This window comes from Rhinichthys klamathensis, unplaced genomic scaffold, assembly GCF_029890125.1.
Source record: "Rhinichthys klamathensis goyatoka isolate OS25496 unplaced genomic scaffold, OSU_Roscu_1.1 h1tg000205l_1, whole genome shotgun sequence".
Lineage (NCBI taxonomy): Eukaryota > Metazoa > Chordata > Actinopteri > Cypriniformes > Leuciscidae > Rhinichthys > Rhinichthys klamathensis.
The window spans coordinates 806202-830000 of NW_026606730.1; the positions used below are offsets into that span (position 1 = coordinate 806202).

A 23799-nucleotide genomic window follows, 5' to 3' on the forward strand; every position below is an offset into this window, starting at 1 on the left:
TATTTAATGGACCTGAGCTAACATGAACTAACAATCAACTGTTGTGTTTTTATTAACTATTAATAATGTTGCTCATTGTTTGTTAATGCATGAATTAACAATCTTTAAAGGAACTACTTGTAAAGTGTTTCCACTTATTATTGTTTAAAATACTATTAAAAATGATTTAATTTAATTGTAGTGTTTTATTAATTTATTAAATGATATACTAATAATTAATATTCAATTATTTATTTTATTTTTGACACTTTAAATACATGAATGGCAGAGTTGAGTCTAAGGTCTCATAATTATTCCAGTAGTTTTGCACAAGATGTTGCATTAATTAAACACTAATGAAAGGGATGTTACTGTAGTCTTATTCATTATTTATTAAGATATGTATTTAAAATTATTGAATGTAGTTACAGTTTTATTCTTTCAAATTAATATTTATTTTTGTATTTTTTGACTAACTAAAATTAAATAGCACAATTTCTCATAATTATGCCAATCGTTGAGAACGAGATCTATTAATTAAACACGAATTAACATTAATTAATTCATTCATTCATTAATTTGCTTTATTTTTCGACTCTATAACTAAGTATCTAAATGGAAGAGTTGAGTCTAAGGTCTCATAATTATGCCACTAGTTTTGCACAAGATTAATTAAACGCTAATTAAAGGAAGATTTTAGTAAAGTCTTACCAATTATTTATAATTAAAAAAATATTTTTTTAAAATGATAACGTTTATAGAAATGTTTTCCCCCCAAATAAATACATTTATTTATTAATTTTTGACACCAGTCCAACTCCTCATATTGATGCCAGTAGTCGTATATGAGATCGTTGCATGTGTTTATGTTGAGGTCATGTGACCGCACAGGTCAGAGGTCATGGCGGAGCGGGTGCTGGTGGTGGGCAGTGGAGGGCGCGAACACGCACTAGCGTGGAAGTTAGCGCAGTCGCCTCTCGTTCAGCAGGTCCTCGTGGCTCCTGGGAACGCCGGCACGGCCAACAGCGGCAAGATCTGCAACTCGGGTGAGACGTGACGAATTAAAAACACAAGCTTTCATGATAATGCATCGTGTTTTATTCATAATTGTTTGGCTTCGGCTCACTTGGAGGTTTAACAACCAACACGTTTCTAAAAGAACAACATGCATTGAAAAAAAGCAGTGCTGGACAACGATTAATCGCGATTAATCGCATCCAAAATAAAAGTTTGTGTTTACATAATATATGTGTGTGTACTGTGTATAATTGTTGAATATATAGCCAAATACACACATATGCATTGCAATGCATGTATAAATTAAGAAAAAATTGTTATTTATATATAATATAAATTATTATTAAAATGCGCTTAGAGAATCAGAGTAATCGATTAGTTGAGTACTTACACAAATTAAAAATACAAGTAATTATTAATAAATGTTAAGGTTGTTAATCCTTAATGTTAATAAATGTAACATGCATTGGGAAAAAAAAGATTTTAAAATGCATTGATGAATGTGGAAACTTTGTCCGCTTGAAGGGATGTTATAATAATTTATAATATTATATCTTCCAGAGGTGTCTGTGAACAATCACTGTATTTTAGCGCAGTATTGTAAGGATCATAGCGTGGGACTCGTGGTCGTTGGTCCAGAAGTTCCTCTGGCTGCTGGTAAGATGCTTCATCTCTTCATTATCATTTTACTAACACGTTGCTAGTATGATGCTAATATGATTAGCATGTTGCTAGTATGATGTTAAAACAATTAGTATGTTGCTAGTATGATTTTAACAAGATGAACATGCTGTTAGTAAAATGCTAACATGATTAGCATGTTGTTAGTATGATGTTAAAACAATTAACATGTTGTTAGTATGATGTTAACAAGATGAAAATGCTGCTAGTATAATGCTAACATGATTAGAATGTTGTTAGCATTGTTAACACAATTAGCATGTTGCTACTATGATGTTAACTCGATTAGCATTTTGATAACATAATGCAATTTGCATGTTGCTTGCATGATAGTAACGTGGTTGGCATGTTCTGGCATCATGCTATTGCTAACACAATTGGCATATTGTTAACATCTTTTAAGCAAGATGCTAATATGTTTGTTGTTAACATAATGCTATCATGTTTTAATGCCTCATTAATGTTGTTAGCATATTTTAACATGATGCTGCTAACACATTTTGACTTGTTTTGAATCATGGTTTAATAATTTAGCATTTTAGCATTTTGTAGCACATGTGGCACTCTCCAGATGTTGTGCTCTTGATGACTGAAGTAATGTGTCTTAGGCATCGTGGACGATCTGACGGCCGCCGGCGTGTCGTGTTTCGGCCCGTCGGCGAAGGCTGCACAGCTGGAAGCTAGCAAGAGTTTCTCCAAGTCCTTCATGGACCGTCACAACATTCCCACCGCCCGCTGGAGCTCCTTCACCGACCCGCAGGAGGCCTGCGAATACATCCGAGGGTAAACATGCACAAAATAGGATTAAAAAACAATCTTCTGTGGGAGTAAATTAATTCAAATTATAATAAAATGCACATCTTAAAGTCGCCATGTAACTGATTAGCATGAGCTAACATGATTTGCATGATGTTAACCTAATTAACACGTTATGTTTTTAAGAATATATTACTGCGGTTAGCATGATACTAATATAAATAGCATGTTGTTAATATAATGTTAACACGATTAGCATGTTTATTGCATGATGTTAATATTATTAGCTTGTTACAAGATTGATGTTAACACAATTAGCGTGTTGTTAACATGGTTAGCGTTGGATTAACCAAATCTTGTTTTTAACAAGATATTAACACGATTAGCATGTTGTTAACATGATGTTAACTCATTTAGCATTTGCTTGCATTATGTTAACATGATAAACATGTTGTTAACATAATTAGCTTGTTGCAAGCACGATGCCAACACAATTAACGTGTTGATAACATGATTAGCATGATGCTGCTAACATGATTTGCATTATGTTAACTTAATTAACATGTTGTTATCATGTTTTAAGAATATATTACTGCGGTTAGCATGTTGTTAGCATGATACTAATATATATAGCATGTTGTTAATATAATGCTAGCATGTTTATTGCATGATGTTAACATTATTAGCTTGTTACAAGCATGATGTTAACACAATTAGCGTGTTGTTAACATGGTTAGCGTTAGACCAAATCTTGTTTTTAACAAGATGTTAACACGATTAGCATGTTGTTCACATGATGCTAACTCATTTAACATTTGCTTGCATTATGTTAACATGATAAACATGTTGTTAGCATGATGCTAACACAATTAGCATGTTGCTAACATGTTTTAATCAAGATGCTTATGTTTATCATTGTTAACATGGTTAGTTTGTTGTTTGTTAGCAACATGTTAATCGTGCTAGTAACATGCTAATCATGTTAGCATGATTCCTTTAAAAAATAAGGAATTTTTGACATTTGGATTTCATGCTGGCTTTAAGATGCATCTAAAACATTACATCACACTCTTGTAAAGTTCAGTAGAGAGGGTGTGTGTCGTTGTGTGTGTTCAGCGCGGGGTTTCCCGCTCTGGTGGTGAAGGCCAGCGGATTGGCTGCTGGGAAGGGTGTCGTAGTCGCTCGCGATAAAGACGAGGCCTGTCAGGCGGTTCTGGACATCATGAAGGTCAGTCGCTCGCTGATGATCATATATTGGCACAGGATCTGTTTGTGTTTCACAGTTATTTCACAATAATTCCCTGATTCAAAACGTGAGCTGGTCGAACATAGTGTGAGGATTTTAGTCAAGTCAAAATAATGCAATAAATATACAGATCTAACTTAACAGAATGTGTAGTAATTTGTATGTTAGTAACAATTTTGTTTATATAAATGTTATGTATTTTTGGCTTGATGAGATATTTAATGTTTTTGAAAATATTATTCCAATTGTAAGTGTAATTTATTCCTGTGATCAAAGCTGAATGTTCAGCATCATTACTCCAGTCTTCAGTGTCACATGATCCACAGGATACTAATAGTAATGCCATCGAAATGCATAATAACATGTTTGTTCAGGCTCCAGTGAAGTGTAATTCTAAAAAGGCAGAGAGAGAGAAAAGTCGTGAATTAAATTAAATCAAGGTAGCCTAATACCCCAATGAAAACCGCCACTTGCCTAATAATGAAAAACGACACTTGCATTAAAGGTGCTCTATGTAACTTTTAGCGGCCTCTAGTGGTGATGTTTCAGATTGCAACCAAATTTTACAAGAGCGCTCGTGCTCGAACTCATAGACAATACCGTCTATTACGCAAATATCTCGGCGAATACTTGACGGATTCGGCGAGCACCGAGCTCGTTGGGACCATCTAGTCGAGCTGAAAAGAACCATATAAGTTCCATAGTTTTTGGTGGTGTTTTCGCGGAGATATTAGCAGAAAACCATCGGGCGCGCTGCAAAATTGCGGACGCCGGTGACGTCACTATCTCAGAAGAAAATCCCTCGTATCTCTGGAACGCAAAGACCCAGAGAGCTCAAATTCGGGAGAGGAGGTCCCAGGGGAACCCTTGCCCGAACGCTAGAGTGGCGGGCCTCGGGGATGCCCCCTACCGGATCGCCGTTCGCTGGGACCACCGATTTCGAACGGCTATAACTCAGGGAGCCGGGCGAGTTGGACCTCGGGGGTGGGCTCGTTCGAAAAGCCCCGTCCAGCACTACGAACGGTTCGAGTCTTGGGAATATTGATCAAAGATTGACTGAGATATAAGCCGAAAAACGTGCACCTTTAACCGGACGTAACTCCCTGACCGTCTACAATAGACTGTATATAAGGAGAGAGGCTCGGGAGCGCGCATGCACGTCACATCCGTTGGATTTCGCGGTAAATCCGACCCGGAGACTTCACATAGAAATAGGAATACTGGCCTTCAGAGGTAATAGCAAAACTCGACAAGTGGATCATTTTAATGTGTGATTACAACCCCTTCACACACAGGCAATAAAAAAAAGGATTCATTTTAGTAGAAAAGTTACATAGAGCACCTTTAACACTTGCTTGGTTAATTGACATCCTATTAGCCTAAATAGACTACTTAAAGCAAGGAAATGTTGCTCCTATTGAAGTAATGTAATAGTTGAATGACGGTGGATTATGAACTCGCCAAAACGGAAAAGAAAGCCCAACTGGACACAGGATCAGTTACTGCTGCTGGCCCAGCTGGTGCTAAAAAAAAAAAAAAAACATAATAAAAGGGAAATTCGGCACTGGGATATCAGGCAAAACTAAGCGTGAGACATGGGAGAGGATTTGTTTGCAGATCAATGCAGCATTCCCGCTTGTGTCGCGGACCCCGGACGACTGCGAGAGGCGGTGGTGTGCGCTACAATCCTTTGTGAATCGGTCTTAGTGAGTTAGGAGTCCTCTCGACTTCTTTTAAGCTGTCCCAGACTTAGGTGCTACTTTTAGGGCTAAAATGCTTCGTGAATTACTCTTAGTGAAAAAAATTTGGAGTCCTAAAGTTAGGAGTGACACGCCCATTATTTTTAGGAGTTGCTCCTAAATTCGCCAGTTAGGAGCTACTTTTAGCCTTAAACTTCTTTGTGAATACGGCCCCTGATGCTCAAGAAACATTTATGATGTTGAAAAAAGTTTCATATTTTTGTGGAAACTGATGCATTTTATTTTTGAGGATTCTTTGATGAATATAAAGTTCAAAAGAACAGTATTAATTTGAAATAGAATCTTTTGTTACATTATTTGACAAATTAAATGCGGAAAGTATTAATTTCTTGACGTTTCAGGACAAGGCGTTTGGTTCTGCTGGTGAGACTGTGGTAGTGGAGGAGTTGCTGGAAGGAGAGGAAGTGTCTGTAAGTACTTCCTGTTTAAAGGGATAGTTCAGCCAGAAATGCAAATTAGCCCATGATTTACTCTCCCTAAAGTCATCCTAGGTGTATATGACTTTCTTCTTTCAGACGAACACAGTTATATTAAAAACTGTAGACTAAAATAACTAGTTTCCGTCAGACGGTCGTACGCTAGGATTTATGGCGAAAGAGAAACACTTGAACTTGACGCACAACGTAATGATGAACGCGGTTGCCCAGCACTGTGTGTTTGAACCGCGAGAGGCGTCAATTGCCGTCATTACGTTGTGCGTTAAGTTCAGGGAACTACACTAACCTTTTCCACCGGTGGCACTTGCGCTACTAACTTTTTAAGTTACTGGCGCAAAACATGATTTGGTCGCACAAATAATTTATAGTAAGCCGCTCTGGATAATAATGAACAATAATGACACTGTATTGCATTTTACTTGCCATCTTTTAAACCACATGCCTTCTTGTTTTCTTTAACATTGGTCGGGATAGATTTACTGCAATAGAAAATACAGTACACAATAAAGTGCAAAATGAATTTCTTTTGGATTTCAACATGCTATGGTTGGCACAGATGGGCAGACTCCTGAACTCTTAAGGAAAAATAAAATAAATATAATCCATAAAATAATATAATAATAATTATATTATATTAATATAATATAATTATTAAGGCAATGTGTTTGATGTGTTGAATGCTCAGAGCACGTTATAAAACATATTCTTAAAATACACATATCTGTTTTAATAAATGCTCATAGTAAATCATAGCATATTGCCTAAAACATACGGTAGGTACAAAAATAATCAGTGATACATTTGCGACCCATTAAAAATTAGGGTCGCAATGGCATTTCAAAAGGTCGCATATGCGACCATTTTGGACGCAGTGTAGTTCCTTGAAGTTTTATGATGGATAGATGCACTTTTATGATGGATAGATGCACTTTTATGATGGATAGATGCACTTTTATGATGAATAGATGCACTTTTATGATGGATAGATGCACTTTTATGATGGACAGATGCTTTTATGATGGATAGATGCACTTTTATGATGGATAGATGCACGATGGATAGATGCAATTTTATGATGGATAGATGCACTTTTATGATGGACAGATGCACTTTATGACGTATAGATGCACTTTTATGATGGACAGATGCTTTTATGATGGACAGATGCACTTTTATGATGGATAGATGCACTTTTATGATGGATAGATGCACTTTTATGATGGATAGATGCACTTTAATGGACTTCAAAACAGAAACGGCCATTCACTGCCATTATAAAGCTTGGAAGAGCCAGGACATTTTTAAATATAACTCTGATTGTGTTCGTCTGATAGAAGAAAGTCATATACACCTAGGATGACTTGAGGGAGAGTAAATCATGGGCTAATTTTCATTTTTGGGTGAACTATCCCTTTAAGCCCTGGTGTTAATGAGGTGATCAGATCACGCTAATCGTCTTGTCTGTTCTCAGTGTTTGTGTTTCAGCGACGGCGTCACAGTGTCACCGATGCCGCCGGCTCAAGATCACAAGCGTCTGATGGATGGAGACGAGGGGCCGAACACGGGCGGCATGGGCGCGTACTGCCCGACACCACAGGTCAACATCTCGAAGTCTTATGCCTGAATGACAACCATTTAGGATCTATTCTGCCGTTGTTTCCATCTGTCTTTAATGTGTAATGTTGCTGTTGCAGCGGGAGTTACTCTCTATATCAATTGCTACGTTTACATCCAACCAAATAATCCATCAGTGATGAGATTGACGGCTCAATCGGACTGAAAAGTCTTCATGTAAACACCTTAATCGATCCGACTGAGCTCGATCCGAATGAAATTTCGATCGGATTTAAAAAAGGGGTGGTGTATTCCTTTTCTAATCCGATCGAGAGAACATGCAAACACTTGCGAAACTGAAAGGACTGCGCATGTGTGATGACGTAGAAACAGCGTAATGACGTGTGACGCGGTTATTTCTGTCGAATAAAGTGTCGTGTAAATGAGTGTCCCGTCATTTTAAAATCCTCCTTTCGCTGTGTGTGTGAAGTGGAGCAGGACGACGGCCCACCAGTGCTGGCTTCACACTCTCATTCACAGACGACTGGCTCTGGATATCTTTACTGCGTGATCAATATAAGCAGCGGCACAGCGGTTTATATGATCATAGTCTCCAAATTATGACCAGAAACGGATAAATATTAAGCCTGCTGTTTAAAACAAATAAAGGACCAATGTAGGAGAATGGTTATAATGCACAAACAGTGGGAAACTCTTTATATTCATGCAGTGAGCGCATGTCAAAAAATCTATTACGATTTAAAGCTTGTGACATATAAACACACACATCGACCCGATCACATGTTTAGCGTTCATGTAAACACTACATGCAGACTCATCAATTCAAACCAAAGTTGTGCATGTACACATAGCCAACGTCAGTGTTTCTGAACTCCTGAAACGCCTCCATTGTAGTCTTGAGTTTCTCCCGGGAACGAACACGTCACAATATTCCTCATTATAATAATCCATGCGCAGAATAAAGGGGCGGGGCCTGATTGAGTTAGTTATTAGTGTGTTAAACTGGCGGTTATGGAAAGGGGCGGGACATTCCCTAAACACACTCGAAGCGCTCGACCAATCACAACACACTGCTCCAGCCGACCAATCAGAGCACAGCGTGCTTTTCAGAAGGAGGGGCTTCATAGAGACAGGAAGTAAACAGAGCGTTACTGACAGACTGGGAAGAGAGGAGCCGCAACAATGGCGAATATGAGGAGAATAATCAACATTCAAGCAGGAAAACCTGTTCTAGTAGAGCCTGAAACACATCAAGAGTTTATAAAAGGGTATAATAGATCCTTTGACAAGTGCGATCACAGTGATTCAGATCTGCAGTACCACTGACACAGAAAGGGCAGTTATAAGATGGATTCAAAAACAGCTACACAATATCACAATTTCCGTTGCATTAATTCAAATGATCACAGAAGTACTGAGATAAAAGTTTAGAGTTGAAATATAAACACTTATGTCCACGGTAGCGATGGAGCAAATCGCCCTTTAAAAAGTAACTTGACGCTTCAAATAACGATTGTATCAATTACACCGTTACACCAGTAGGAAGCGAGAAGTGACTAAAAAATGTTCAAAACATTCAAAAATGCTGATTCATCCAGTAATGAGTCAATGAATCATTCACTCAAGTGATGTGTTCAAAAAAATGCTGATTCGTCCAGTAATGAGTCATTGAATCATTCACTCAAGTGATGTGTTAAAAAATGCTGATTCGTCCAGTAATGAGTCATTGAATCATTCACTCAAGTGATGTGTTCAAAAAATGCTGATTCATCCAGTAATGAGTCATTGAATTATTCTCACAAGTGATTTGTTCAAAAAATGCTGATTCATCCAGTAATGAGTCATTGAATCATTCACTCAAGTGATGTGTTCAAAAAATGCTGATTCATCCAGTAATGAGTCATTGAATCATTCTCAAGTGATTTGTTAAAAAAAATGCTGATTCATCCAGTAATGAGTCATTGAATCATTCTCTCAAGTGATTTGTTAAAAAAATGCTGATTCATCCAGTAATGAGTCATTGAATCATTCTCACAAGTGATTTGTTCAAAAAATGCTGATTCATCCAGTAATGAGTCATTGAATCATTCTCAAGTGATTTGTTAAAAAAAATGCTGATTCATCCAGTAATGAGTCATTGAATCATTCTCACAAGTGATTTGTTAAAAAAATGCTGATTCATCCAGTAATGAGTCATTGAATCATTCTCTCAAGTGATTTGATCAAAAAATGCTGATTCATCCAGTAATGAGTCATTGAATTATTCTCACATGTGAGTTGTTAAAAAAAATGCTGATTCATCCAGTAGTCATTGAATCATTCTCTCAAGTGATTTGTTCTAAAAATGCTGATTCATCCAGTAATGAGTCATTGAATCATTCTCACAAGTGATTTGTTCTAAAAATGCTGATTCATCCAGTAATGAGTCATTGAATCATTCACTCAAGTGATTTGTTCAAAAAATGCTGATTCATCCAGTAATGAGTAATTGAATCATTCACTCAAGTGATGTGTTCAAAAAATGCTGATTCATCCAGTAATGAGTCATTGAATCATTCTCAAGTGATTTGTTAAAAAAAATGCTGATTCATCCAGTAGTCATTGAATCATTCTCTCAAGTGATTTGTTAAAAAAATGCTGATTCATCCAGTAATGAGTCATTGAATCATTCTCACAAGTGATTTGTTCAAAAAATGCTGATTCATCCAGTAATGAGTCATTGAATCATTCTCAAGTGATTTGTTAAAAAAAATGCTGATTCATCCAGTAATGAGTCATTGAATCATTCTCACAAGTGATTTGTTAAAAAAATGCTGATTCATCCAGTAATGAGTCATTGAATCATTCTCTCAAGTGATTTGATCAAAAAATGCTGATTCATCCAGTAATGAGTCATTGAATTATTCTCACATGTCAGTTGTTAAAAAAATGCTGATTCATCCAGTAATGAGTCATTGAATCATTCTCAAGTGATTTGTTAAAAAAATGCTGATTCATCCAGTAATGAGTCATTGAATCATTCTCTCAAGTGATTGTTCTAAAAATGCTGATTCATCCAGTAATGAGTCATTGAATCATTCTCTCAAGTGATTGTTCTAAAAATGCTGATTCATCCAGTAATGAGTCATTGAATCATTCACTCAAGTGATTTGTTCAAAAAATGCTGATTCATCCAGTAATGAGTCATTGAATCATTCACTCAAACCAATTTTGTTTAATTCAAATTAATTAAATAACTTTTTAATATACATTTTGTCCGATTACATGTAATTTCATTTCGTTGAATGATCAGAATTATGATCTCTGTTTGAAACAAAAAAAAATATGATTCTCAATCTATCCAGAATCGTGCAGGTCTGTCTTATTTTTATCTTGGATACCTGTTTTAAATATATTATATTTTCATTTATACATATGTGTGTGTGTTGATGGAGCTGTTGAATGTGTGTGAAGGTGTCGGAGGAAGAGCTGCAGGAGATCACGAGATGCGTTCTGCAGAAGACCGTGGACGGCATGAGAGACGAGGGAGCGCCGTATGTGGGTGAGTTACACACACACACACACACACACACACACACTAATACAACTATAACCCTTAACCCTGGGTTAATCCGTTACAGGGTTAACCCTAACTCAATCATACTGGACACACGGTTTAGGAGGCCTTTAAATGATCAACTTTGCTGATAAACCTTATTATGAATACCTGATTATGCTGTCAAATCTGCACTGATTTTTATCAAGTAAACATCAGAATAACTTTGACATTGTTGGTAATATTGAATTTGAGGTTATTGGACCTGGAAAGTCCTTGAAAGGTCATTGAGTTTGAAGTTAACCAACTTTGATATTGTTGGTGTAATATTTCAACTGGACTGAAGCAACTCAGATTTACTTGATTATCCAGACATAATTTCCTAGAAAAATCTTAAGTATCAAATATGATCATCAGGCATTTGAGGAAGGTTTATTTGTCTTTATCTCTCAATCATCATTACATTGCATTGCATTATATGTTTTAAAGGAACACTCCGACTTTTTGGGACTTTAGCCTATTCACCTTATCCCCCAGAGTTAGAAAAGTCCATACATACCTTTTTCATCTCCGTGCGTGCTATAAGTCTGTTTGACGCACCCACCGCTAGCCTAGCTTAGCACAAAGACTGGATGTAAATGGTTGCAGCTAGCATACTAATCCAAATAAGTGACAAAATAACGCAAACATTTTCCTATTTACATGTTGTGATTTGTATAGTCAGTGTACAAAAAACAAAGTCACATGAGACACAGACATATTTTAACCGTATAAATACTGGGAACTATATTCTCAGAAGGCGAAGCACTGCTACTTGGGCGGAGTGATAACCGCAGCACCTGAGACGCGCCGTGGTGAGGAGCAGAGAGTTCGTTCAGAGTTTGGGTACGGTACGTCTCAGGTGCTGCGGTTATCACTCTGCCCAAGTAGCAGTGCTTCGCCTTCTGAGAATATAGTTCCCAGTATTTATACGGTTAAAATATGTCTGTGTCTCATGTGACTTTGTTTTTTGTACACTGACTATACAAATCACAACATGTAAATAGGAAAATGTTTGCGCTATTTTGTCACTTATTTGGATTAGTATGCTAGCTGCAACCATTTACATCCAGTCTTTGTGCTAAGCTAGGCTAGCGGTGGGTGCGTCAAACAGACTTATAGCACGCACAGAGATGAAAAAGGTATGTATGGACTTATCTAACTCTGGGGGATAAGGTGAATAGGCTAAAGTCCCAAAAAGTCGGAGTGTTCCTTTAAACTACAGAGCTTTGATAATAAAATAAGCATTTAAAGAAATAGCATTTAAGAATAAAAAGAAGATATTTTGGAGACTTATTAATCTTATTAAAATTGTTCTAGAGGGAAATTTGTCTTGGGCTCAAAAGTACAGCCACTGCATCACATAAAATAGAAAATAACACACACATTAGAGAGAGAGAGGAACACAACCCCCCCCCCCCCAAAAAACGACTTGGTGTTATTTAATAACTTAATTGCATAAGGAATGAATGAATTTTTAAACCGGTTAAATCCGAAACTTGAGTTGGAACAGAATGTTTTTGTTGTTCTTCATCGCTCGTCTTCCTCCCTCAGGTGTGTTATACGCCGGACTGATGTTGACTAAACAGGGACCGAAAGTCCTGGAGTTCAACTGTCGCTTCGGCGACCCCGAGTGTCAGGTGAGATGATTTATAGTGCGTTTTATTCATGTTTGTATGCTTTTGGCAAGTTATATCTCAGGTGAGCATCAGTTGGCTGTGTTGATCCTTGAGGCGAAATCTCACCGTCTGAAATATAATACCGTTGATTTAATGACAGGGTGTTCGGGTAAACAGATCAATTAAAGAGATTCAGTCAGACAACATCAGTGTTTTTTTCTTGTGACTTTCAGGGAAGGGTAAATTATTTCGTATAAATGCCTTGCAGGCTTATAGCTCTTTTCCATAAATGGTAAGCCTTAAAAAAAAAAAAAAAACAGTAGTCCAAATGACCCGTGCCCGCATTACAACTCTTTTGAAGTCATGTGATGCTTTTTGTGAGGAATTGACTGAAAATATTGAAGCGCAGTTCCTTCAGTTACTCCATTTGATCTGATCGCAGCGTTTCAATATTTTCAGTCTGTTCCTCACAAAAAGAGTCAGATTTGTGAATCCAGTCAACTGATTCATTGTAACGAACCGACTCAAAAGAATCAGAATCGTTCACTGATTCAGACTCAGTGGTCCACAGCAGAAGGGGAAAATAATAATCAGTGAATAACCACTTGAATGTGTGTGTGTGTGGTCGCTCGGCTGTGTGTGTGTCTCTGTCAGGTCCTGATGCCGTTGCTGAAGTCTGATTTATATGAGGTGTTGAAGAACACGCTCCGGTCGGACCTGAGCTCGAGTCCAGTGCAGTGGCTGGAGGACGGTGTGGCCGTCACTGTGGTCATGGCCAGCGGAGGATATCCCGGCTCATATAAGAAGGGTCTGGAGATCTCCGGTGCGTTACCTGACTTTGATTTTATTTTTATTTATTATTTATTTTATTGTATTTATTTTTATATATTTTGCTTGTTTAAAATGAAAAAGTCCCACATTATACTAGCACCAAATTCATGGGACTCTTATTTTGAAATGTCTGTTTTGCTACTTCCTGGTGCTCGTTCATAAAAATGAGGGATACAATATGCACTCCTACAACATATTACAATATAAACAGTAAACACTGTTGTAATAAACATTGTTGTAGTAGATGGTTGTAGGAGTGCATATTTTATGTCCCTTATTTTTATGAATGGGAGTAGTAAAGCATAAGCATTTCAAAATAAGAGTACCAGTGTATTTCTGTCTTTTATAATCTGGGACATGTTATGTTATATTATATTATACTTAATAATATAATAGTACTTTAATCATATTCAAATTAATAATATAATATTTAAAAATATATTATTAATTACAATTTTTATAAAATATTATGTTGTAATACATTTTTTTTTACATGGTTACATCACACTTGCTGCGTCCGATATCACACACTGTAAAGCAGGTGCTAAATTTGGTTGAAATCTTGCTTTGAGAAAAAAAAAGTGTGTTCTATACAATGTAGTAGGAATGAAATTCGGGTGTGCTACATTGTCTTTGTCATGTGATCTACCACAGTGTCACTTCCATTCATAAATCTCTATAGTACTATTGCACCACACTTTATAGTATACAAGTAGGCATATTCAGACGCAGAGACTGACTTTGGTTTGGCAGTTTTGATGTCAAGTGAATGAATCTTTGCTGTTTTCTCCAGGTTTGTCCCGGGTGTCAGAGATGGGCGTTCAGGTGTTCCATGCAGGCACTGTGCTCAAGGAAGGGGGCGGGGTTATTACGAGTGGTGGGCGTGTCTTAACTGTGACCGCGGTCCGGCCCACTCTTCAGAACGCCTTACGCTGCGCCAATGAAGCCGTGGCAACGATCAGCTTCCCTGATGCCGTGTACCGGCGTGACATCGGCCACCGCGCCATCACGTACCTCACCCGCACCAGGTATGTTTACACAGTAACCCGTTCAAACCGTAACCCGTTCACACAGTAGCCCGTCCACACCGTAACCCGTCCACACCGTAACCCGTCCACACAGTTACGCGTTCACACCGTTACGCGTTCACACCGTAACCCGTTCACACCGTAACCCGTTCACACCGTAACCCGTTCACACCGTAACCCGTTCACACCGTAACCCGTTCACACCGTAACCCGTTCACACCGTAACCCAACCCGTTCACAACGTAACCCATTCACACCGTAACCCGTCCACACCGTAGCCCGTCCACACCGTAGCCCGTCCACACCGTAGCCCGTCCACACCGTAGCCCGTCCACACCGTAGCCCGTCCACACCGTAGCCCGTCCACACCGTAGCCCGTCCACACCGTAGCCCGTCCACACCGTAGCCCGTTCACACCGTAGCCCGTTCACACCGTAGCCCGTTCACACCGTAGCCCGTTCACACCGTAGCCCGTTCACACACACCGTAACCCGTTCACACACACCGTAACCCGTTCACACACACCGTAACGCGTTCACACACACCGTAACCCGTTCACACCGTATCCCGTTCACACACACCGTAACCCGTTCACACCGTAACCCGTTCACACCGTAACCCGTTCACACCGTAGCCCGTTCACACCGTATCCCGTTCACACCGTATCCCGTTCACACCGTAACCCGTTCACACCGTAACCCGTTCACACACACCGTAACCCGTTCACACACACCGTAACCCGTTCACACACACCGTAACCCGTTCACACACACCGTAACCCGTTCACACACACCGTAACGCGTTCACACACACCGTAACCCGTTCACACACACCGTAACCCGTTCACACACACCGTAACCCGTTCACACACACCGTAACCCGTTCACACACACCGTAACCCGTTCACACACACCGTAACGCGTTCACACACACCGTAACGCGTTCACACACACCGTAACCCGTTCACACCGTAACCCGTTCACACAGTAACCCGTTCACACCGTAACCCGTTCACACCGTAACCCGTCCACACCGTAACCAGTCCACACCGTAACCAGTCCACACCGTAACCAGTCCACACCGTAACCCGTTCACACCGTAACCCGTTCACACCGTAACCCGTCCACACCGTAACCCGTTCACACAGTAGCCCGTTCACACCGTAACCCGTTCACACAGTAGCCCGTTCACACCGTAACCCGTTCACACAGTAACCCGTCCACAGCGTAACCCGTCCACAGCGTAACCCGTCCACAGCGTAACCCGTCCACAGCGTAACCCGTCCACAGCGTAACCCGTCCACAGCGTAACCCGTCCACACCGTAGCCCGTCCACACCGTAGCCCGTCCACACCGTAGCCCGTCCACACCGTAGCCCGTCCACACCGTAGCCCGTCCACACCGTAGCCCGTCCACACCGTAGCCCGTCCACACCGTAACCCGTTCACACCGTAGTCCGTTCACACCGTAGTCCGTTCACACCGTAGTCCGTTCACACAGTAACCCGTTCACACCGTAACCCGTTCACACCGTAACCCGTTCACACCGTAACCCGTTCACACCGTAGCCCGTTCACACCGTAGCCCGTTCACACCGTAACCCGTCCACACCGTAACCCGTAACCCGTCCACACCGTAACCCGTCCACACCGTAACCCGTCCACACAGTAGCCCGTCCACACCGTAACCCGTCCACACCGTAACCCGTCCACACCGTAACCCGTCCACACCGTAACCCGTCCACACAGTAGCCCGTCCACACCGTAACCCGTCCACACCGTAACCCGTCCACACCGTAACCCGTCCACACCGTAACCCGTCCACGCAGTAACCCGTCCACACCGTAACCCGTCCACACCGTAACCCGTCCACACCGTAACCCGTCCACACCGTAACCCGTTCACACCGTAACCCGTCCACACACACCCTAACCCGTACACAATGTAGCCCGTTCACACCGTAGCCCGTTCACACACACCCTAACCCGTACACAATGTAGCCCGTTCACACCGTAGCCCGTTCACACCGTAACCCGTTCACACCGTAGCCCGTTCACACCGTAACCCGTCCACACCGTAACCCGTCCACACCGTAACCCGTCCACACCGTAACCCGTTCACACCGTAGCCCGTTCACACCGTAACCCGTCCACACCGTAACCCGTCCACACCGTAACCCGTCCACACCGTAACCCGTTCACACCGTAACCCGTTCACACCGTAGCCCGTCCACACCGTAACCCGTCCACACCGTAACCCGTCCACACCGTAACCCGTCCACACCGTAACCCGTCCACACCGTAACCCGTCCACACCGTAACCCGTTCACACCGTAACTCGTCCACACACACCCTAACCCGTACACAATGTAGCCCGTTCACACCGTACCCCGTTCACACACACCCTAACCCGTACACAATGTAGCCCGTTCACACCGTAGCCCGTTCACACCGTAACCCGTTCACACCGTAACCCGTCCACACACACCCTAACCCGTACACACACACCCTAACCCGTACACAATGTAGCCCGTTCACACCGTAACCCGTTCACACCGTAACCCGTTCACACCGTAACCCGTTCACACCGTAACCCGTCCACACACACCCTAACCCGTACACAATGTATCAGTTCACACCGTAACCCGTTCACACCGTAACCCGTTCACACCGTAACCCGTTCACACCGTAGCCCGTTCACACCCTAACCCGTACACAATGTAGCCCGTTCACACCGTAACCCGTCCACACCGTAACCCGTACACACCGTAACCCGTTCACACCGTAACCCGTTCACACACACCGTAACCCGTTCACACCGTAACCCGTTCACACGTAACCCGTCCACACCGTAACCCGTTCACACCGTAGCCCGTTCACACCGTAACCCGTCCACACCGTAGCCCGTTCACACCGTAGCCCGTTCACACCGTAGCCCGTTCACACCGTAGCCCGTTCACACCGTAGCCCGTTCACACCGTAGCCCGTTCACACCGTAGCCCGTTCACACCCTAACCCGTACACAATGTAGCCCGTTCACACCGTAACCCGTCCACACCGTAACCCGTACACACCGTAACCCGTTCACACCGTAACCCGTTCACACACACCGTAACCCGTTCACACGTAACCCGTTCACACGTAACCCGTCCACACCGTAACCCGTTCACACCGTAGCCCGTTCACACCGTAGCCCGTTCACACCGTAGCCCGTTCACACCGTAGCCCGTTCACACCGTAGCCCGTTCACACCGTAACCCGTTCACACCGTAACCCGTTCACACCGTAGCCCGTTCACACCGTTGCCCGTTCACACCGTTGCCCGTTCACACCGTTGCCCGTTCACACCGTAACCCGTTCACACCGTAACCCGTTCACACCGTAACCCGTTCACACCGTAACCCGTTCACACCGTAACCCGTTCACACCGTAACCCGTTCACACCGTAACCCGTTCACACCGTAACCCGTTCACACCGTAACCCGTTCACACCGTAACCCGTTCACACCGTAACCCGTTCACACCGTAACCCGTTCACACCGTAACCCGTTCACACCGTAACCCGTAACCCGTTCACACAGTAGCCCGTTCACACCGTAACCCGTTCACACCGTAACCCGTCCACACACACCCTAACCCGTACACAATGTAGCCCGTTCACACCGGAACCCGTTCACACACACCCTAACCCGTACACAATGTAACCCGTTCACACACCGTAGCCCGTTCACACCCGTAACCCGTCCACACTGTAACCTGTTCACACACACCGTAACCCGTTCACACCGTAGCCCGTTCACACCGTAACCCGTCCACACCGTAACCCGTTCACACCGTAACCCGTTCACACCGTAACCCGTTCACACACACCGTAACCCGTTTCACACCTTAACCCGTTGATGCACTTTTATGATGGGCAGAAGCACTTTTATGGACTTCAAAACAGAAACGGCCATTCACTGCCATTATAAAGCTTGGAAGAGCCATTTTCTGGGTGAACTATCACTTTAAACGGTGAAATCTTTATGGTTTAAACAGGGAAATTATTGCATCATGGTGGTGTGTTTGTGTGATCAGTGCTGCTAATCTGCACAGAGCATGATTTGGTGATTTCGATCAGCTGACCGTTGTGTTTGTCCCACAGAGGACTGACGTATAAAGACAGTGGCGTGGACATCACCGCTGGAAACAGACTCGTGGAGCTGATCAAACCTCTGGCGAAGGCCACGTCTCGACCAGGTGACGTCTCAGATCGCTTGATGTTCCAGTTTCACACAGCCTCATAATTGTGTTTTTTCCGTTTTTGTGTTTTCTCATTCATTGAGTGATTGATTGATGTGTCTGTACTCGTGGTTTACTCTTCTGACAGGAAGGTATTGAGTTCAAAGCCACTAACGCCATCAATCAACAAGCTGTCGGTTATAAGAACAATACTTTCAGCTTGTCACTCAAACTACAAACAAAACCACATTTACCGTGATACGCTTATGAACTTGTTTATGGTGTGAGAGGAGATTTGTTCAAATCACTAACCTCAACTATTAAAGGTGTGTGTGTGTGTGAGAGAGAGAGAGTGTGTGTGAGAGAGAATGTGTGTGAGACAGAGAGAGAGAGAGTGTGTGTGTGTTTCACAACCAGTGTTGGGTCATTAAGTTATTAATGACTAGCTACTAATGACATCTTCAGCAGTTATCTTCAGCATGTGTGTGTGTGTGTGTGTGTGTGTGTCTGCGTTCAGGCTGTAACGCGGAGCTCGGCGGGTTCGCGGGGCTTTTCGACCTGAAAGCTGCCGGATTCATCGACCCGATCCTGGTGTCTGGAACAGACGGAGTGGGAACTAAACTGAAGGTAGTGTGTGAACCGACACGAAGCTTCAGTGACACCAGATCATCATCATCGTGTGTGTGTGTGTGTGTGTGTGTCTACGATTTAGGGTGTAACCGACACGATGCTTCAGTGACACCGGATTATCATCTGTGTGTGTGTGTGTAGGTGGCTCAGGCGTGTGGCCTGCACGGCACTCTGGGACAGGATCTGGTGGCGATGTGTGTGAACGATGTTCTGGCTCAGGGAGCGGAGCCGCTGTTCTTCCTCGATTACTTCTCCTGTGGACGCCTGGACGTGGGAGTCGCGTCGTCTGTGATCGGAGGAATCGCAGACGCCTGTCAGATGGCCGGGTGTGCGCTGATAGGTCAGTCACACACACACTCATCGTCACACACACACTCATCGTCACACACACACTCATCGTCACACACACACTCATCGTCACACACACACTCATCGTCTCACACACACTCATCGTCTCACACACACATCTTATATGCAAAAATGAGTCTTATACATGGAACTTTATTTCGTTTTATACTGACTTTTATAAACGATCAAAATAACTCTTTATACTGATCTTGTATACAAAAAAATGAGTCCTACACATGGGACGTAATGTTAATTAATTATTTATTTTCAGAATGATTAAAAAAATATATATATGAAGAGTTTGGTTCCAAAACGCGATAAACGCCATTTAAAAAAAAAAATAGTTTCTGCAAAGATCAGTATTGTATCTGGTTGGTATTGAAAAGTCAATGTTTAATTTTAAGTAAAATGCGATATCCGCCGTGTTATTCTGTCATGTTTTCTTCCTTTCTTTCCAAACCGCGACAAACGCCAGTCTCCCTTCTCTGCAGAATGCGATACATCCGCTCTCAACCAATCACAACGCACCATTCCACTCTCAACCAATCACAACGCAGCATTCCACGCAATGTAAACAGTAACGGCAGCGTCTTAAATACACCCGGCTTCCTAGTTCTTCTTATCTATTTTGTACTTTTCGATCAACAAACAAACAAAAAAAATGAATAATTTTGAGGGCATTGATGAACCTGTGATTGTTTCTGCGGTGGGTGAGAAACGTAAGGCATCGAAATCGAATCATTTACGTGAGGAGATTAAGAAGACGAGGCACTCGGGAGGAGGAAAAATGTGTTCAATCTTCTTTACAGTTCTTAATAAAAATATTATACTAATAAACTTACGTTGTTGTGTATTTTCAACAGTTTCAATATGAAAAAAAAAACTTTTATATTGATTCAATGGATTAATTGCATTTTGATTATTTTTTTAATGGATTTGTTGCATTTTGGGGGAAAAAATAATCCGTTTTTATAATAAATCTTTGAAAATCAAAACCTGGATTTTTTTTTTTTTGTTATTATGACCTACAAATGCTATGTGAAAGTTTGAAACAGAAAATAGTGGTTTTCATCTTTCCACTTTCTTGGTAAAGAAAACAAATTTTTACTCAAATTAATCTAAATGGATTTATTGCGTTTTGGAACCAAACTCTTCATATATATATATAATTATTATATTTATTTATAATTCCGCCATGAGACAGAAACAATGCACAATGAATCGAGTAAACAAACAAATATTTTTGCATGTTTGTATATTAATTGTTTTGATGCAGAAATCTGTGTGTGATTTAGGCTTCGCTCAGATGTGTGTGTGTGTGTGTGCAGGAGGAGAGACGGCGGAGATGCCGGGTGTGTACGGCCCCGGGGAGTACGATCTGGCGGGCTTCTGCGTGGGGGCCGTGGAGCGCGGGGCCGTTCTGCCCAGACTCAGGGACATCGCGGAGGGAGATCTGCTCATCGGCGTGGCCTCGTCGGGGCTCCACAGCAACGGCTTCAGCCTCGTGCGGACGGTCCTGGAGCGGCTCGACCTGCAGTACGGCTCGCCGGCGCCGTTCGGGCGCCCGGGACAGAGCATCGGTATGACGAGTCCGAGATAGGGCGGTCACTTTACGTTCGAAAATCGATCGGACCAACCAACACAAGTTTCGAAAACGAAAATAGGGAATCGATTTTAACAGCCTTTTTTTTTTTCTTTAACCAAAAATGTGTTTTAGGTGGACAGATCAATACAGCACACAGAACATGTAGGATGCTGGAAAATAACAATGTCTTTTCTGTTCACCAAATGCTTTTTAATATTCGCAATTACTTTAATGCAAGTGAACAAGCGCACCATTATGTGTTGCGTAGTGACATGTGTGTTCAAGTGAGCCAGAAATGCGCAGATTCTGCTGTATTTAATATATCATGAGGATCACGAGTTGCGTATTTGCGCTAAATCCGCGCAGATTTGTCTTACACGAACTTCCCAGCAAAGTGAGTAAACACAGAAACACGCCAGATTGGCTCGTGATTTGACAGCGTTTCCCGCCAAAGTTCATTTATACCCGCATTCGGCGGGTCGAGGAGTTAATCTCAATCCCTGAATGTTGCGCTCCTGTTTGTCATTGTGCTGAAACTTCACACCAATAAATCATCAGGAATATTGCTGACTTACGCCCTCTTTACGCTCGTCCTAATGCCTGTTAGGTGTCCGTGGATTTGCCTGTATTTGGTGTTGAAAATGGAAACGTCTTTAAACATGGAAAATCGATTTTAAAAACTCAAAACTGTAGAGCGTCGGCGCTTGCAACACCAAGGTCATGGGTTCGATTCCCAGGGAAAGCAAGAACTGATAAGAATGTAAATGTGTAGCTTGAAATGCAGTGTAAGTCGCTTTGGGTAAAAGCGTCTGCCAAATGCATAAATGTAATCTTTATTGTCATTGTATGCACACAGTAGTACACATCAACGAAATGGAGTTAGCAGCTCTAAAAAGACGCATGAAACAATAAGTAAGGGATAATGTACATCCAGCCGGTTGTTCTCTCAGAATAAACCCGACAGGGTGATCAGGGTCAGGTCTTCATCAGCCCGAGGGGGTTTATTCTGAGATCACACACACACACACACACACCTGAAGGGGGTTTATTCTGAGATCACACGCACGCACGCACACACACACACACACACACACACACACACACCTGAAGGGGGTTTATTCTGAGATCACACACACACACACACACACACCTGAAGGGGTTTATTCTGAGATCACACACACACACACACACACCTGAAGGGGTTTATTCTGAGATCACACGCACGCACGCACACACACACACACACACACACACACACACACACACACACACACACACACACACACCTGAAGGGGGTTTATTCTGAGATCACACACACACCTGAAGGGGTTTATTCTGAGATAACAACTGTCTGGATGTTCATTATCCCGCTTATTACAGGCTGCTTGCCACAAAAGTAAATAATTAGACACGAAATATTGATCTGAGTTGAAATATTTTATCAGCTCTTTAAACTCAAAGCTTCCGAGAGAGAGCAGTTTCAGCGGCGAGAGAAAAACTAGTGTGTGTGTGTGTGAATCGATCTGTTAAAAACTAAACTCAGAATCGATTCGAGAGAGAATCATTCGTAAAAATTGGAATCGATCCAGAATAATTTCTCATTTCTCGATGCATGGATATATTGTCGCAGCCCTGGTGTTTGAGTCCTCACATCTGCACTGTGGTCTGCAGGTGACGTCCTGCTCACGCCCACCAAGATCTACAGCCGTTTGCTTCAGCCAATCCTGCGCAGCGGAGCCGTGAAGGCCTACGCCCACATCACCGGAGGCGGGCTCTTGGAGAACATCCCTCGCGTTCTCCCGCCAGAGCTGGCAGTGGACCTCGGTGAGTGGAGAGATGCCGCTCGAGGCTCAGTTTGACGTGAAAAAGGAAATTAAAGATAAAGTTTTTTCCTTTTTGTTTTTTGCACAATTGAATGTGCAAAACAAAATAAAAACACTGATTATAGAGTTTGTATTCTGATCTCATATAACTATTATAATGTTAAACTGCTTAAGTCAATCATTGAGCAAAAATAAGTCAGTGTTTGTAAATAAAAATAAAAATAAAATAAAAAATCCTATTTAAAATTCAGTGTTTTCTCATTGGTTTCTTTTTGCAAATAACACTGATTGAATTTAAATTCTGTTCTCATATAATTGGTATAATGATAAGCTTTGTGTCAATCACTAAGCTAAAATAATTCAGGGTTTGTAATTAACTTAAATACAAATGATAAAATATGATTTTTGTTTTGCACAATTGAATCTGCAAAATCAAAAAATAACAGTGACATTCGCAGTTTATCATTGCAATATTTTTATGAGAACAGAATATAAATTCAGTAATCAATCACAGAGCCACAATAAGTTAGTTTGTAATTAAAATTTAAATAAAAATGTTAAATCAGATTTAACATGGAAAATAAAAGTATATAAACTGAATTTATTCTGTTCTCATAAAATTAAATAATAAACTGCAAATCAATCACAGAAAGCAAGAATAAGTTGTGGTTTGTAATTAAATTTGCAACAAAA

General features: G+C 41.7%; 1 protein-coding gene across 1 annotated transcript in view; it reads left to right on the forward strand.

The window, feature by feature from the left end:
• Window positions 1–23799, forward strand: part of gart (phosphoribosylglycinamide formyltransferase) — a 36407-nt gene that overhangs the window by 1264 nt on the left and 11344 nt on the right. Inside the window, exons 2-16 of the mRNA XM_056263283.1 lie at window positions 871–1025; window positions 1558–1653; window positions 2286–2460; window positions 3550–3661; window positions 5781–5849; window positions 7348–7473; window positions 10905–10992; window positions 12580–12665; window positions 13299–13467; window positions 14269–14503; window positions 18644–18738; window positions 19238–19347; window positions 19492–19690; window positions 21027–21278; window positions 22955–23107. Coding sequence (XP_056119258.1) covers window positions 881–1025; window positions 1558–1653; window positions 2286–2460; window positions 3550–3661; window positions 5781–5849; window positions 7348–7473; window positions 10905–10992; window positions 12580–12665; window positions 13299–13467; window positions 14269–14503; window positions 18644–18738; window positions 19238–19347; window positions 19492–19690; window positions 21027–21278; window positions 22955–23107 — 2110 coding nt within the window. The 5' untranslated portion in view covers window positions 871–880. The remainder of the gene's footprint in view (window positions 1–870; window positions 1026–1557; window positions 1654–2285; window positions 2461–3549; window positions 3662–5780; window positions 5850–7347; window positions 7474–10904; window positions 10993–12579; window positions 12666–13298; window positions 13468–14268; window positions 14504–18643; window positions 18739–19237; window positions 19348–19491; window positions 19691–21026; window positions 21279–22954; window positions 23108–23799) is intronic.